General features: G+C 42.5%; 1 protein-coding gene across 1 annotated transcript in view; it reads right to left on the reverse strand.

Moving 5' to 3' along the window:
* selenou1a (selenoprotein U 1a) overlaps positions 1 to 13,432 on the reverse strand; it is a 33,379-nt gene that overhangs the window by 4,274 nt on the left and 15,673 nt on the right. The window contains exons 4-5 of the mRNA XM_043712238.1: positions 1,045 to 1,185; positions 606 to 770 (exon numbers count right to left, since the gene is read on the reverse strand). Coding sequence (XP_043568173.1) covers positions 606 to 770; positions 1,045 to 1,185 — 306 coding nt within the window. The remainder of the gene's footprint in view (positions 1 to 605; positions 771 to 1,044; positions 1,186 to 13,432) is intronic.

Here is a 13,432-nt window from a genome sequence, read left to right on the forward strand (position 1 = left end):
CTCGAGGTCATTTATAAAAATAACAAACAGCAATGGTCCCAAAACAGATCCTTGCGGAACACCGCTAGTGACGGCACGCCCAAGATGAACCTTTGCCATCAACTACTACCCTCTGTCTTCTTCCAGCCAGCCAACTCCTAATCCAAACCTCCAACTCACCCTCAATGCCATACCTCCGTATTTTTTGCAGCAGTCTTTTGAAAATGCAAATAAAGAAGGCTGCACCATCCAAACAAATGTAACAGGGACTCGAGTAACTGGGAAAATAGAAGAGGAGTTTTGAGAAAGTATATTGAAGGTAACTGTGGATGCACTGGGCTTAGGATGGACTATGCATTCAATGAAAGTAAGCTCCTGAGGGGAAATGGAGGTATTGTGGGATTAAACATCCATGGTCATTGCCAGCATAAGCATGAAAGAATGAATGGTCTCTTTCAGTTTGTAACTTTTCTATAGTTAGAGGCGGGAAATTGTTGGAAATGACACAGACTTAAGAACATGGGGTGAGAAAGAAATAGAGGTGAGATAGGAAGAAACTGGTTCAGTGGATCTACCATAACAGTCCTGTTTGTGAAGCTTGAGAAGGAGGCATTGCATTTCCTGACCTGATCTCCAGCTCCTAAAACAAATACTCCTCCAAGGATGAATCCTTCTCCATCTGTATTTCCACCGAATCCCTTTCGCCAGGCTCGCAAAAAATTCCTCCAAACACCCAGACGTAAAAGGCCAAGGAGTCCCATGCTGCGTTTGTTTGGCCCATAAAAGCGTTTCTAAAGATGGAACAATTCATACAGCCAGGCATTAACTGGATGGCAAACTGATACTGGCAACAAATGAACTCTGCAAAACATCCACTCCCATTCATTTCATAGAACACAATCTATTGTTGGCCCAATATCACTGATACACAAACAAACCAGATGAACACCTTCATGTAAACAATATGCCATGAACACACACATCCTCACACACACACACTCACACACACACTCAATATGTACATCCCATCACTTGCGGTTTCACAGGCCATGACTTGACCCCTACCTCTTCATCTAGAAATATCTCGCCTTTGAAAAAGGGTTGGAAGTTCTTTAATTCATTATTGATATCTTCTTTGACGACTCCATACAGAGGGACCCCTAACTCGTCAAGCTGGGGTTTTAGAGAGGAGATTTCGGTGGCCTCCTATAGCAGAAGGAGATGACATCAGTTCAGTATCATGTTTTCTGAATGTTTCAACCTCTTTGGGAGAAGATTGGAAAAAGAGGCCAGGAATTACGATATACCATCAATCACACCTATTCTACCTGGCAGCTAGCACACAAACGTTACTCTGTTAATTTACAGACTAGTTGTATGAGAACCAAAACAAAACCTGCTAGTAAGTTTGAGTGAGACGAGCAACATTTAAAGCTAGCCTGCAATTCAGTCAATGCTAACCCCCAGGATGTTGATAGTGGAGGATGCAGTAATGGTAATGCCAAGGGGAGATGGATAAATTATCTCAATGGAATTGGTCATTGCCTGGCACTCGTATTGCACAAATGTTACTTTTTACTTGTCAGCCCATCCTAAATATTGCCCAGGCCTTGCTGCATTTGGGCAATGCTGTTTCAGCATCTGAGTGATTGCGAAAAGTGCCAAAAGTTGTGCAGTCATCTTCCGACCTTATGATGCAGGGTTGCAGGCAGGGAGAGAGGGAGTGAAACATGAAACTGGGTAAACACGAACAGCCTTCATCTTCTCCTCTTCTCTGCCCAAGAACCTATTTACCATGCAGCTGGAAGAGGTAGAATTTGATCTGTTTTCCACTTCCCCATAAATTCACTCGATGCTCACTACCAGAGGTAAACTGGTACACCCGACTCTTTAGTTCAGTCTTCAAATCCTCTCCTTTTTGTGGAAATTAGGATTTGGGCCCCATCTGGCTCGCTCTCTAACTCTGCTTCTTAGTCAAAAAGACAAGAAAAAAGTTTGAATAGCCAAGAGGTAAAGGGAAGCGTACATAAGGTCTAGGCAGCTAAGAACAGAACGGGCCCTGGAGGAATATCAGAAGAGTAGAACAAGTCTTAAATGATGAATCAAGCGGACAAAAAGGGGTCATGAAATAGCTTTAGCGAGCAGAATTAAGGAGAATCACAAAACATCTTATTCTTATGTAAGAAGCAAGCGGGTAATTAGAGAAAGGATTGGTTCACTAAAGGATAATGAAGGAAGGCTGTGTGTCGAACCTGAGAGAATGGGTGAGATTCCGAATGATTACTTTGCATCAGTGTTCACTGAGGACAGGAACATAATGAATCTTGAGATTAGAGATAGAAGTTTGATTAGTCTGGATCACGTTGACATAAGTAGGGAAGGTGTGTTGGGTAAGCTAGAGGTTATTAAGGTGGATAAATTCCCAGGACCAGATGGGATCTATCTCAGGTTGCTGAGGGAGGCAAGAGAGAAAATAGCTGGGGCCCTGACAGATATCTTTGTGGCATCCTCAAATACAGGTGAGGTGCCAGAGGACTGGAGGGTTGCTCATGTTGTCCCCCTGTACAAGAAGGGTAGTAGGGATATTCCAGGTAACTACAGACCAGTGAGCCTGACGCCAGTGGTGGGAAAGTTGCTGGAGAAGGTACTAAGGGATAGGATCTATTTATATTTAGAAAAGAATGGGTTTATCAGTGATAGGCAACATGGTTGCGTGCGGGGGAGATCGTGCCTTACCAACTTAACAGAGTTCTTCGAGGAAGTGACCAAGTTGATAGATGAAAGTAGGGCTGTTGATGTCAAATACATGGATGTAAGGCATTTGATAAGGTTCCCCAAGGTAGACTAATGGAGAAAGTGAAGTCACATGGTGGGCAGGGTGTTCTAGCTAGGTGGATAAAGAAATGGTTGAGCAACAGGAGACAGAGAGCAGTAGTTGAAGGAAGTTTCTCGAAATGGAGAAAGGTGACCAGTGATGTTCCACAGGGGTCAGTATTGGGGCACTGTTGTTTGTAATATACATAAATGATCTGGAAGAGGGCCCTATTGGTATGATCAGCAAGTTTGCAAATGATACGAAGATTGGTGGAGTAGCATAAAGCATAAGGGACTGTCAGAGAATAGAGGAGGATATAGATAGACTGGAGAGTTGGGCGGAAAAGTGGCAGATGGTTTTCAATCCAGACAAATGTGAGGTGATGCATTTAGGCAAGACTAATTCAAGAGCGAATTATACAATGAACGGAAGAGCCTTGAGAAAAGTTGATGGGCAAAGAGATCTGGGAGTGCAGGTCCATTGTACCCTGAAGGTTGCTGCACAGGAGGATAGAGTGGTCAAGGCGGCATATAGTATGCTTGTCTTCATTGGACGGGGTGTTGAGTATAAAAGCTGGCAAGTCATGTTCGGCCGCATTTAGAATACTGTGTACAGTTCTGATTGCCACATTATCAAAAGGATGTGGACGCTTTGGAGAGGGTGCAGAGAAGGTTTATGAGGATGTTGCCTGGTATGGAAGGTGCTGGCTATGAAGAAATTAGATAGGTTAGGTTTATTTTCATTAGAGAAAATGAGATTGAGGGGGGGACCTGATTGAAGTTTAAGGGGGATACACGCAGCAAGTACTTCACACAGAGGGCGTTTGGAACGCGTTGCCAGCAGAGGTGGTAGAGGCAGGCATGGTAGATTCATTTAAGATGCGGCTGGACTGATGCATGAGTAGGTGGGGAGCAGAGGGATACAGATGCTTAGGAATTGACCAACAGGTTTAGACAGTAGATTTGGATCGGCTCAAGCTTGGAGGGTCAAAGGGCCTGGTCCTGGGCTGTAAATTTTCTTTGTTCTTTGTGCTCTGCTACACTGTACTTTTTAATGGACCCATTTGTTAACTACTCGGTTGAATTATTAATTTATTGCTCAACAATTGTTTTTAAATGAAATTTCTATTTACTATCGTGCCAAATCAAATCTTTTTTGAAATTACTCACTAGCCTAATGAGTGACAGACAAATTGAAGTAGGATCTCCACCCACCCCCATTGGATAAGCCTGCTCAGGACACATCCTTTTTCTGGGGTGCAACAATGTGCAGTAGTAGAGTTGCCGACTTTAAGGGCATTTCAATGGTCATTGGATAAACATATGGATGAAAATGGAATAGTGCAAGTTGGACAGGCTTCAGACTGGTTTCATAGGTCATCGCAACATCAAGGGCCAAAGGGTGCTGTAATGTTCTATGTTCTACAGTGACATGGCTCCTGGACATGTGATGACATCCAGGTACTTGGCTCTTCTGCCTGTTAAAGTTCTTAAAAACAGATCACTCTAAAAGTGGTAATACTCCAATATGTGCCTCTAACATGAGAACACTAAATAATTGTTCAGTTTCATGAAAAATTAGAAAATCAAAGTTAAAAGGAGAAGGTTAGTGACAGGGCTTATTGTTGCCAGAAAATAAAAGGAAAGAATAGAACATGTGTGAACAGTATTCACATCAAGTATTCATAGAAGTGTAGGGAAATTTGATAATCAAATAAATTTAAATACTTTGTATCTTAACACAGGGAGCATTCAGAATAAGGGGGATAAATTAACCGCGAAAATCGAGAGAAATGGATAGGATCTCATTGTCATTATGAAGACATCACAGAATCATAGAGATGTACAGCACAGAAACAGACCCTTTGGCCCACTCGTCCATGCTGACCAAATACTCATACCCAATCTAGTCCCATTTCCCAGCACTTGGCCCAAATCTCTCTAAACCCTTGCTATTCATATACCCATCCAGACGCCTTTTAAATGCTGCAATTTTACCAGCCTCCACCACTTCCTCTGGAAACTCATTCCATCCAGGTACCACCCTCTGTGTGAAAATGTTGCCCCATATGTCCCTTTTAAATCTTCCCCCTCTCACCCTAAACCTATGTTCTGGACACCCCTACCCCAGGGAAAAGACTTTCTCTATTTATCCTATTCATGCCCTTCATGATTTTATAAACCTCTTTAAGGTCACCCCTCAGCCTCTGATGCTACAAGGAAAACAGTCCCAGCCTATTCAACATCTCCCTATAGCTCAAATCCTCCAACCCTAGCAACATCCTTGTAAATCTTTTCTGAACCCTTTCAAGTTTCATAACATCCTTCCAATAGGAAGGAGAATTGCACGCAATATTCCAAAAGTTGCCTCATAGCTGCAACATAACCTCCCAAATCCTGTTCTCTGTACTCTGACCAATAAAGGAAAGCATACCAAATGCCTTCTTCACTATCCTATCTACCTGCGACTCCACTTTCAAGGAGCTATGAACCTGCACTCCAAAGGTCTCTTTGTTTGGCAACACTCCCTATGACCTTACCATTAAGTGTATAAGTCCTACTAAGATTTGCTTTTCCAAAATGCAGCACCTCACATTTATCTAAATTTAAACATGCTTAGCCCATTGGCCCATCTGATCAAGATCCCATTATACTCGGAGGTAACTTTCTTTGCTGTCCACTACACCTCCAATTTTGGTGTCATCTGCAAACTTACTAACTATACCTCCTATGTTCACATCCAAATCATTTATATAAATGACGAAAAGTAGTGGACCCAGCACGAGTCCTTGTCGCATTCCATTGGTCACAGGCCTCCAGTCTGAAATGCAACCCCCCTCCACCACTACCCTCTGTCTTCTACCTTTGAGCCAGTTCCGTATCCAAATGGCTAGTTCTCCCTGTATTCCATGAGATCTAACCTTGTTAACCAGTCTCCCTTGGAGAACCTTGTTGAACGCCTTACTGAAGTCCATATAGATCACATCCACCGCTCAGCCCTCATCAATCCTCTTTGTTACTTCTTCAAAAAACTCAATCAAGTTTGTGAGGCATGATTTCCCACGCATATAGTCGTGCTGACTATCCCTAATCAATCCTTGCATCTACATGTAGATCCTGTCCCTCAGGATTCCCTCCAACAACTGAGAAATGATCACAAGGAAATCAAAACTGGGTTACTAACATTCTATAAAACTAACATGCAGGAATATTTGACCTTTCGGAAAAACAGGTGGGAAATAAAAGGTAGCACTGTTAACAGGAGAGGAAATGAGGACAGTTGTGAGAGAAAATCTAGGCTTGAATGATGTAGAGTCCATTTGGATGGAGGTAAAAAAAAAGCAAGGGAATGAAGACATTGATAGGATCCCTACAACAGTAGCTGCATTGCAGGAAAAGCTATAAATCAACAAACATAGGAGCACATATAAAGACTCGAGCAATAATTATGGGTAACTTTAATCTTTATCTTGATGGGATTAATAAAACTATAAAGGGTAGCTACAACAACAAATTAATGGAGTGCATCAGGGATAGTTTCATAGAACATAGACCAGTAGAGCACAGTACAAGCCCTTCGGCTCACAATGTTGCGCTGAGCATTTATTTTTCCTAGATCAATATGTCATGGAGCCAACCAGGGTGCAGGTTATCTTGAGGAAAGTTTAATAAATGACCTTAGAGTCAAATATCCCCTAGGAAATTCTGATCATAGCATGAGAGAATTTAATATTCGTTTGAGAGTTAGAACTTAGGTTGGAAACAACTGCATTTAACTTAAATAAAACAAATTACAATGAAATGAAGGTGCTCTGAAAGTTAGTGCTTCTGAATAAACCTATTGGACCATAACCTGGTGCTGTGTGATTTTAAACAATGAAATGAGGGCAGAGTTAGTTAAAATGAACTGGGCGGAGAGGTTAACAACAATAACAAACCAGAGGTAATTCATGACTCTCAGCAAAAATATATCCCAGTAAGGATGAAAGATTCTAAGAGAGGATACACCAAGGATGGCTAACCAAGGAAGTGAAGGAAAGGATTAAGCTGAAAGAAAATTCATATAAAAGGAGGCAAAAGTCAGTTATAGCCCCGAAGACTGGGATAGATTCAGCAAAAGGGGACTAAAAAGATAATAAAGAGAGAGAGAACATAAACTGCGAGGGCAAACTAACGAGAAATAAAAAAAACTGACAAAAAGAGTTTATTTAAATTTATAAAAGGGAAGAGGGAGGTCAAAATGAATATAGGCTGCTGAGATAAAGAATCTGGGGAGATAGTTATAGGAACAAGGAAATGGAAAAACAATGAAATAGATATTGTGCATCAGATGCTGGGGTGGAAGATACTTTGAGAATTCCATTCATATTAAAGAATTCGGTGGAGGAATTAAGTACTATCACCATCACTGGAGAAATGGTATTAGACAAGCCAATGGGGCTAAAGGTAGATAAGTCCCCTGGAATGGATGGCTTGATTCTAGGATCCTGACAGAAACAAGTAGCTACAGAGATAGTTGTTGCATTGATTATAATTTTTCAAATATCCTTGGATTCTGAAGAAACACAAAAAATAGCTATATTATTAGTCCATTCAACCCTTCGAGGCTGCACCACCATTCAATACGATCATGGCAGATCATGCAATCTCAGTATTCCATTCCTACCCTTTCCTCGTATCCCTTGATCCCTTTAGCTGCAAGGGCAAGGAGACCAAAGAGATCCAAGAAGATTGGAGAACTGCCAACATGACACACCTATTTAAAAAGGAAGGGAGGCAAAAGAACTGTTGACTATAACTGATTAGCTTAACATCTATTGTCAGAAGGGTGTTGGAATCACTTGTTAAGTGATAGCAACACATTTGGAAAATCATAATCTAATCAGGTAGAGTTAACATGGCTCCAGAAAGGGAAATCATGTCTAACTAATTTTTGGGAGTTCTTTGAGGAAGTCGCAACCAAAGTGAATAGAGGGGAACTAGTAAATGTGTCATATTTTGAATTCCAGAAAGCATTCGACATGATACCTCACAAAGGGTTAAGACATAAGATATGATGCCACAGTGTTGATTGGTGTGATTGAGAATTGGCTAATGGTCAGGAGACAGCAAGTGGGAATAAGGGTTTTTTTTTTAAGATAGTAACATGTAACCAGTGGGGTTCCACTAGGATCAGTGCTGGGACTGCAACTGTTTACAATATATATTAATGACTTGGAGGTAGGAAATGAATGTACTACAACCAAATTTGCAGATAACACAAAATAGTTGGAAAGGCAAGTTGTGAGAGGGATACAAATAGTTTACAGAGAGATTAGTTAGGGTTAAGTAAGTGGGCAAAAAGTTGGTAAATTGAGTAATGTCGGAAAATGTGAAGTTGTTCATTTTGGAAAGAAGAACATCAGAACAGAGCATTATTTAAATGGAAGAAAGCTACAACTCAAAAGGACTTGGGGATACTTGTGCACAAAACACAAAATGCTAGCACACGTGCAGCAGGTAATCAGGAAGGCTAATGGAAAAAAGGACAACATTTTAAAGGTGGAATGTAAAAAAAACATACAAGGTGCTGATGCGACCACTTCTGGAGTATTGTGAGCTGTTTGAATCCACTTACTTAAGGAAAAATATTTTATTGGAGGCAGTTGAAAGGTTTACTTGGATGATCTCAAATATAGAGCAAGTTATGAGCAAAGCTTAAACAGGTTGGAACTCTGCTGACTGGAGTTTAGAAGAATGAGACGCGATCTCATTGAAACAATTGAGATTCTTAAGGGGGTTGACAGGGTAAATGCTGAGAGAATGTTTCCCCTCCTGACAGAATCTAGGACCAGAAGGCATAGTCTCAGAATAAAGGGGCACCAATTTAAGGAGGAATTTCTTCTCTCAGAGGGTTGAGTCTTTAGAACTCCTTGCCACAGAAAGCTCTGGGGCCTGAGTCCTTGTGTATATTTAAGACTGAAATAGATTGCTGATCAGTAGGGAATCAAAGGTAATAGGGAGAGAGCAGGAAAGTGAACATGAGGAATGTTGGATCAGTCATGATCATATTGAACGGTGGAGCAAGCTCAAGGTGTTGAATGATCTACTCCTGTACCTATTACTATGATCTTATGCAACATCAGTATTCACAACCACCTTCAAGTCTGAAAGGTCTTTGGAAGTACTGACTCAGGAGCCTTGATGAATCTCTACATTACACCTTGTAGATGGTACACATCGTGTCTCGGTGGTGGAGGGATTGAATGGGGTGCCAATCATTTTTTTGTAAATGTAACTTTATGAAAGCGAACATTTTGGAACCAAACTCTGCTTTGCAAAGTGAAAAAGGAGTAGCAACCAAATACCTCCTCCACACTGCTGTCCACAGGACTTATAGCTGAGGGGTCAAACACACTTGAAACCACCCACAGTATTCATGCAAGGTGCCTACAATGTATGTGTCCATGTACTTCATATTCAACTACATTTACACAGGACAGATGATAATAAAACTCTCTCAATCTCAGTTTAAAAATGATTAACTGATCAAACACCAATTGCCATCTGTGTAGGTAGTTCCAAACATCTATCACCCTTTGTGCATAGAAGGGCTTCTTAATTTCGCTCCTGAAAGATCTGGCTCAGATTCTTAGATTATGTTCTGTGTCCTAGATTCCCCATCCTAATTGTTTCCCTCTGCACATTGTCTTTGCCCCTTAATATCATGAAAAATGTGATCAAATCTCTCTTTAATCTTCTAAATTCTAAGTACACGAGATTGTTTAATCTCTCCTCGGTATTTAACTCTTGAAGTCCAAGTGGAAAATCTTTCCCTTCCCAATTGTGGTCTCCAGATCTGTGTTTTGGCCTCTCATATCAATGACATGATAACATCCTTTATCATTAAAGGCTGTGTCCCTCCCTCGACCTTCTCTTCTTTCCTGTAAACATTATAACCTGATTAATTCAGTGTCCACTCCAGACTGTTTTACTCTCCAAATTAAATTTGGGCCTGCAACCCTTTCATTACTATTTCTGTCCATAAAGAATACTCATTTGGGTTAGATATTAAAACTTGTTATTCAACTGTAATGTTCTACTTGCATTTGTCTTATTTCTCTCTCCTGCTTTAATTAAATTGTTTAGCTTCCACTCATGTTGTGTACATTACTCGATGTTATTCCCTTGGTTTTCTTGAGCTCTTATTTAACCTTGTCCAACTGATAAACAGCTACCCCATCCATTAGTTTAAAGACTTGTGATCATTCTATTCCCAGCTGGGTTCAGGTGGAGCCTGTCTGGTCGTGCATTCCTTTCTGTCCCTGCACTGGCGCTAGCTTTCCATAGGAACCCAGATCATTCCTTCAGCCTTGAAGCTTTAGAAGCTGCAGATGGCACTGCACTCCTCTCACCAGCTTATGCCTCTCTCCTTTCAAATACCTAAAAGCAGCCACCTGGTCAAACACTGATGTTGGGACCGTCCAGAGAAAGAGAAGCAAGACACTGGGAGCCTTCACACTTGCAGCCAATGCGCAACTCAGACTCTGGCATTGTGTGAAATTTAAGGGGAGACATAAAGTCAGAAACTGAATGTGAGGACTTTAATGACAGCGAGGCAGGGAATGAAGTGAATGGCACATGAATCAGCTCAGGTCGCACGTGGAGTTTGCTGCAGGGATTCGGGTGGGAGGGGGGTGATGATGTTGTTAAGGTCGATTGGGCCTGGGGGCTCAGACCATAATGGGTCTGTTCAGACCCGGCAGCCCCAGAAGCAGCAATAGGCAGATAGATGAGGATAAGGTGGTGTTCAGTCTGGGAAAGTTCTTGCGTTTAAACTGTAAATGAGTTATTGCGTGATATGCAAACAATGCCATCACAGGAAGTGATCAGTGTTCAGAAATTATATTACTCATATAATATACTGTGATACATATTGGCACCAATGATATAACCAGGAAAGGGATCGAGGATCTGAAAAGTGATTACAAGAGCTAGGTTGGAAGCTGAAGAGCAGGACGAGTAGAGTAGTGATCTCAAGTTTGCTACCGGTGCCACGAGACAATGAGGTGAGGAACAGTTAGCGAATTCAGCCTAACACGTGGCTGCAAGGCTGGTGCAGGAGGGAGGGCTTCAGATACTTAGATCATTGGAATGGCTTCTGGGGAAGGTGGGACCTGTATAGGACACAAGTGCCCTGGGTAGGAGATTTACTTGTGTGGTTCGGGAGGGTTTAAACTAGTTTGGCAAGGGTGTGGGAGTTAGAGCTACACATCTGAGAGGGGGGTAGTTGTAAATGGGGCCGTGACAGGATACTGTGAATCTATCAGGAAGGTTTATCACGTGATGAAACAAAGGGATTAGTTAAAATGTGTCTGCTTTAAAGCAAGGAGTGTCAGAAATAAGAGCGATGAACATAGAGCATGGATCAGTACTTGAGGCCATGACGTTGTGGCCATAACAGAGATGTGGGTTTCACAGGGGCAGGAATGGTTGCTAGGTGTTCCAGAGTTTAGAACATTTAAAAAGAGGAGGGGGTGTAGCATTGCTAATCAGAGAGCTTTTCTAAGCTACAGAAACAAAGGTTGTTGACGAAGGTTTGTCTACTGAGTCAGTATGGGTAGAAGTTAGGAACAGCAAGGGAACAGCCATTGAGGGTTTTCTACAGACCCCCTAATAACAATAGACAGATTGAAGAACTGATAGGGCAAGAGATTTTGTAAAAATGTAGATGTAGCAGGGTTGTTGTTATGAGTGATTTCAACTTTCCCAATATCGACTGGAACCTCCTTAGTTCAGATCGTTTGGATGGAGCCATTTTTGTCAGGTGTGTTCAAGAGGGTTTCCTTACTCAGTATGTAGGCAGACCAACAAAGAGAGAGATCATTTTGGATTTGGTGCTTGGCAATAAGCCAGGATAGGTGTCAGATCTCGCAGTGGGAGAAAGCTTTGGTGACAGTGACCACAAGTGCCTCACATTTACCATAGCCATGGAGAGGGAAAGGTGCAGTTACTGGGGAAAGATATTTAATTGGGGAAAAGGAAACTATGACCCTATCAGACAGGAGTTGGGAAGCACAGACTGGGAGCAATTGTTCCACAGGAAGGGCAGAGCAGACATGTGGAGACTGTTTAAGGAGCAGTTATTGCGAGTGATGCATGACTTCGTCCCTCTGAGACAAGAAAGAAGGGGTAAGATTAAGAAGCTTTGGATGACAAGAACAGAGGAGCTTCTCGTCAAAAGGAAGAAGGCAGCTGACGTAAGGTGGAGGAAGCAAGGATCTAGCACAGCTTTAGAGGATTACAGGCTTGCTAGAAAGGAGCTCAGAAATGGACTGAGGAGAGCCAGGAGGGGGGATAAAAAAGGCTTGGCAAAAAGGATTAGGGAGAGCCCAAAGGCATTTTACTCATATGTGAGGAATAAGAGAATGATCAGGGAGAAGATAGGGCTGATCAGGGATAGCAGAGGGAACTTGTGCGTGGAGTCTGAACAGATAGGGGAAACCCTAAATGAGTTTTTTGCTTCAGTTTTCACTATGGAAAGTGACCTTGTTGTGAATTAGAAGTTTGAAGAGCTGGGATACAGACTTGAACAGATCAAGATTGATGAAGTTGATGTACTGGAACTTCTGGCAAACATTAGGATTGATAAGTCCCCAGGGCCAGACCAGAATTATCCCAGGCTGCTCCAGGAAGTGAGAAAGTAGGTTGCTAAGACGCTGGCGAAGATCTTTGCTTCCTCACTCTCCACAGGAGTCGTACCAGAGGATTGGAAGGAGGCAATGTTTTTCCTCTTTTCAAGAAAGGTAATAAGGAAATCCCTGGCATTTAAAGACCAGTCAGCCTTACGTCTGTGGTCAGCAAGGTTTTGGAAAGAATTCTGAGAGATTGTTTTTCCAAATAGTCATAAATCCTTAGTGTGATTAAAGGCAGTCAGCATGGCTTTGAGACGGGCAGGTCATGCCTAACTAATCTTATTGAGTTCTTTGAGGAGATGACAAGACAGATTGACGAAGGTCGAGCAGTGGGTGTGGCGTATATGGACTTCAGCAAGGCACTTTTTCTCGCGCCGCTCTCTGCTTTTTCACAGCAGAGAGCGGCGCGAGCTGGGCGGAAGTGAGGTTGGAGCGCAGAGCTAGTCGGGAAGGTAAGTGATTGATATTTGAGTGGGTGTGTTCTAGACCCCAGGCCCTACATAGTAGGGCCTCCCTCCCATCCTCCTCCTCTAACCTAACTTTAAAGTCCACAGGTAAGCTACTCAGTGTTCTTGTTTCGGAGACGAGGTGTAGAGTAATGGCAGCGCAGGCAGTGGAATGTTCCTCCTGCAAGATGTTCGAGGTAGGGGTGACCACCGATACTCCTGCCGACTTCATCTGCAGAAAATGCAGTCAGATCCTGCTCCTCACAGAACGAGTTAGGGAACTGGAACTGCAGTTGGATGAACTGAGGATTATTCGAGAGGCTAAGAGGGTGATAGATAGAAGCTACAGGGACATAGCTACGCCAGAGAACAGAGGTAGCTGGGTAACAGTTAGAGGTGGGAAGGGGAGGAAGCAGGCAGTGCAGGGATCCCCTGTGGTCATTCCCCTAAACAATAAGTATACCGCTTTGGATACTGTTGGGGGGGACGGCCTAGCAGGGGTAAGCTGCAGTGACCGGG

Source organism: Chiloscyllium plagiosum, chromosome 22 (assembly GCF_004010195.1).
Source record: "Chiloscyllium plagiosum isolate BGI_BamShark_2017 chromosome 22, ASM401019v2, whole genome shotgun sequence".
Lineage (NCBI taxonomy): Eukaryota > Metazoa > Chordata > Chondrichthyes > Orectolobiformes > Hemiscylliidae > Chiloscyllium > Chiloscyllium plagiosum.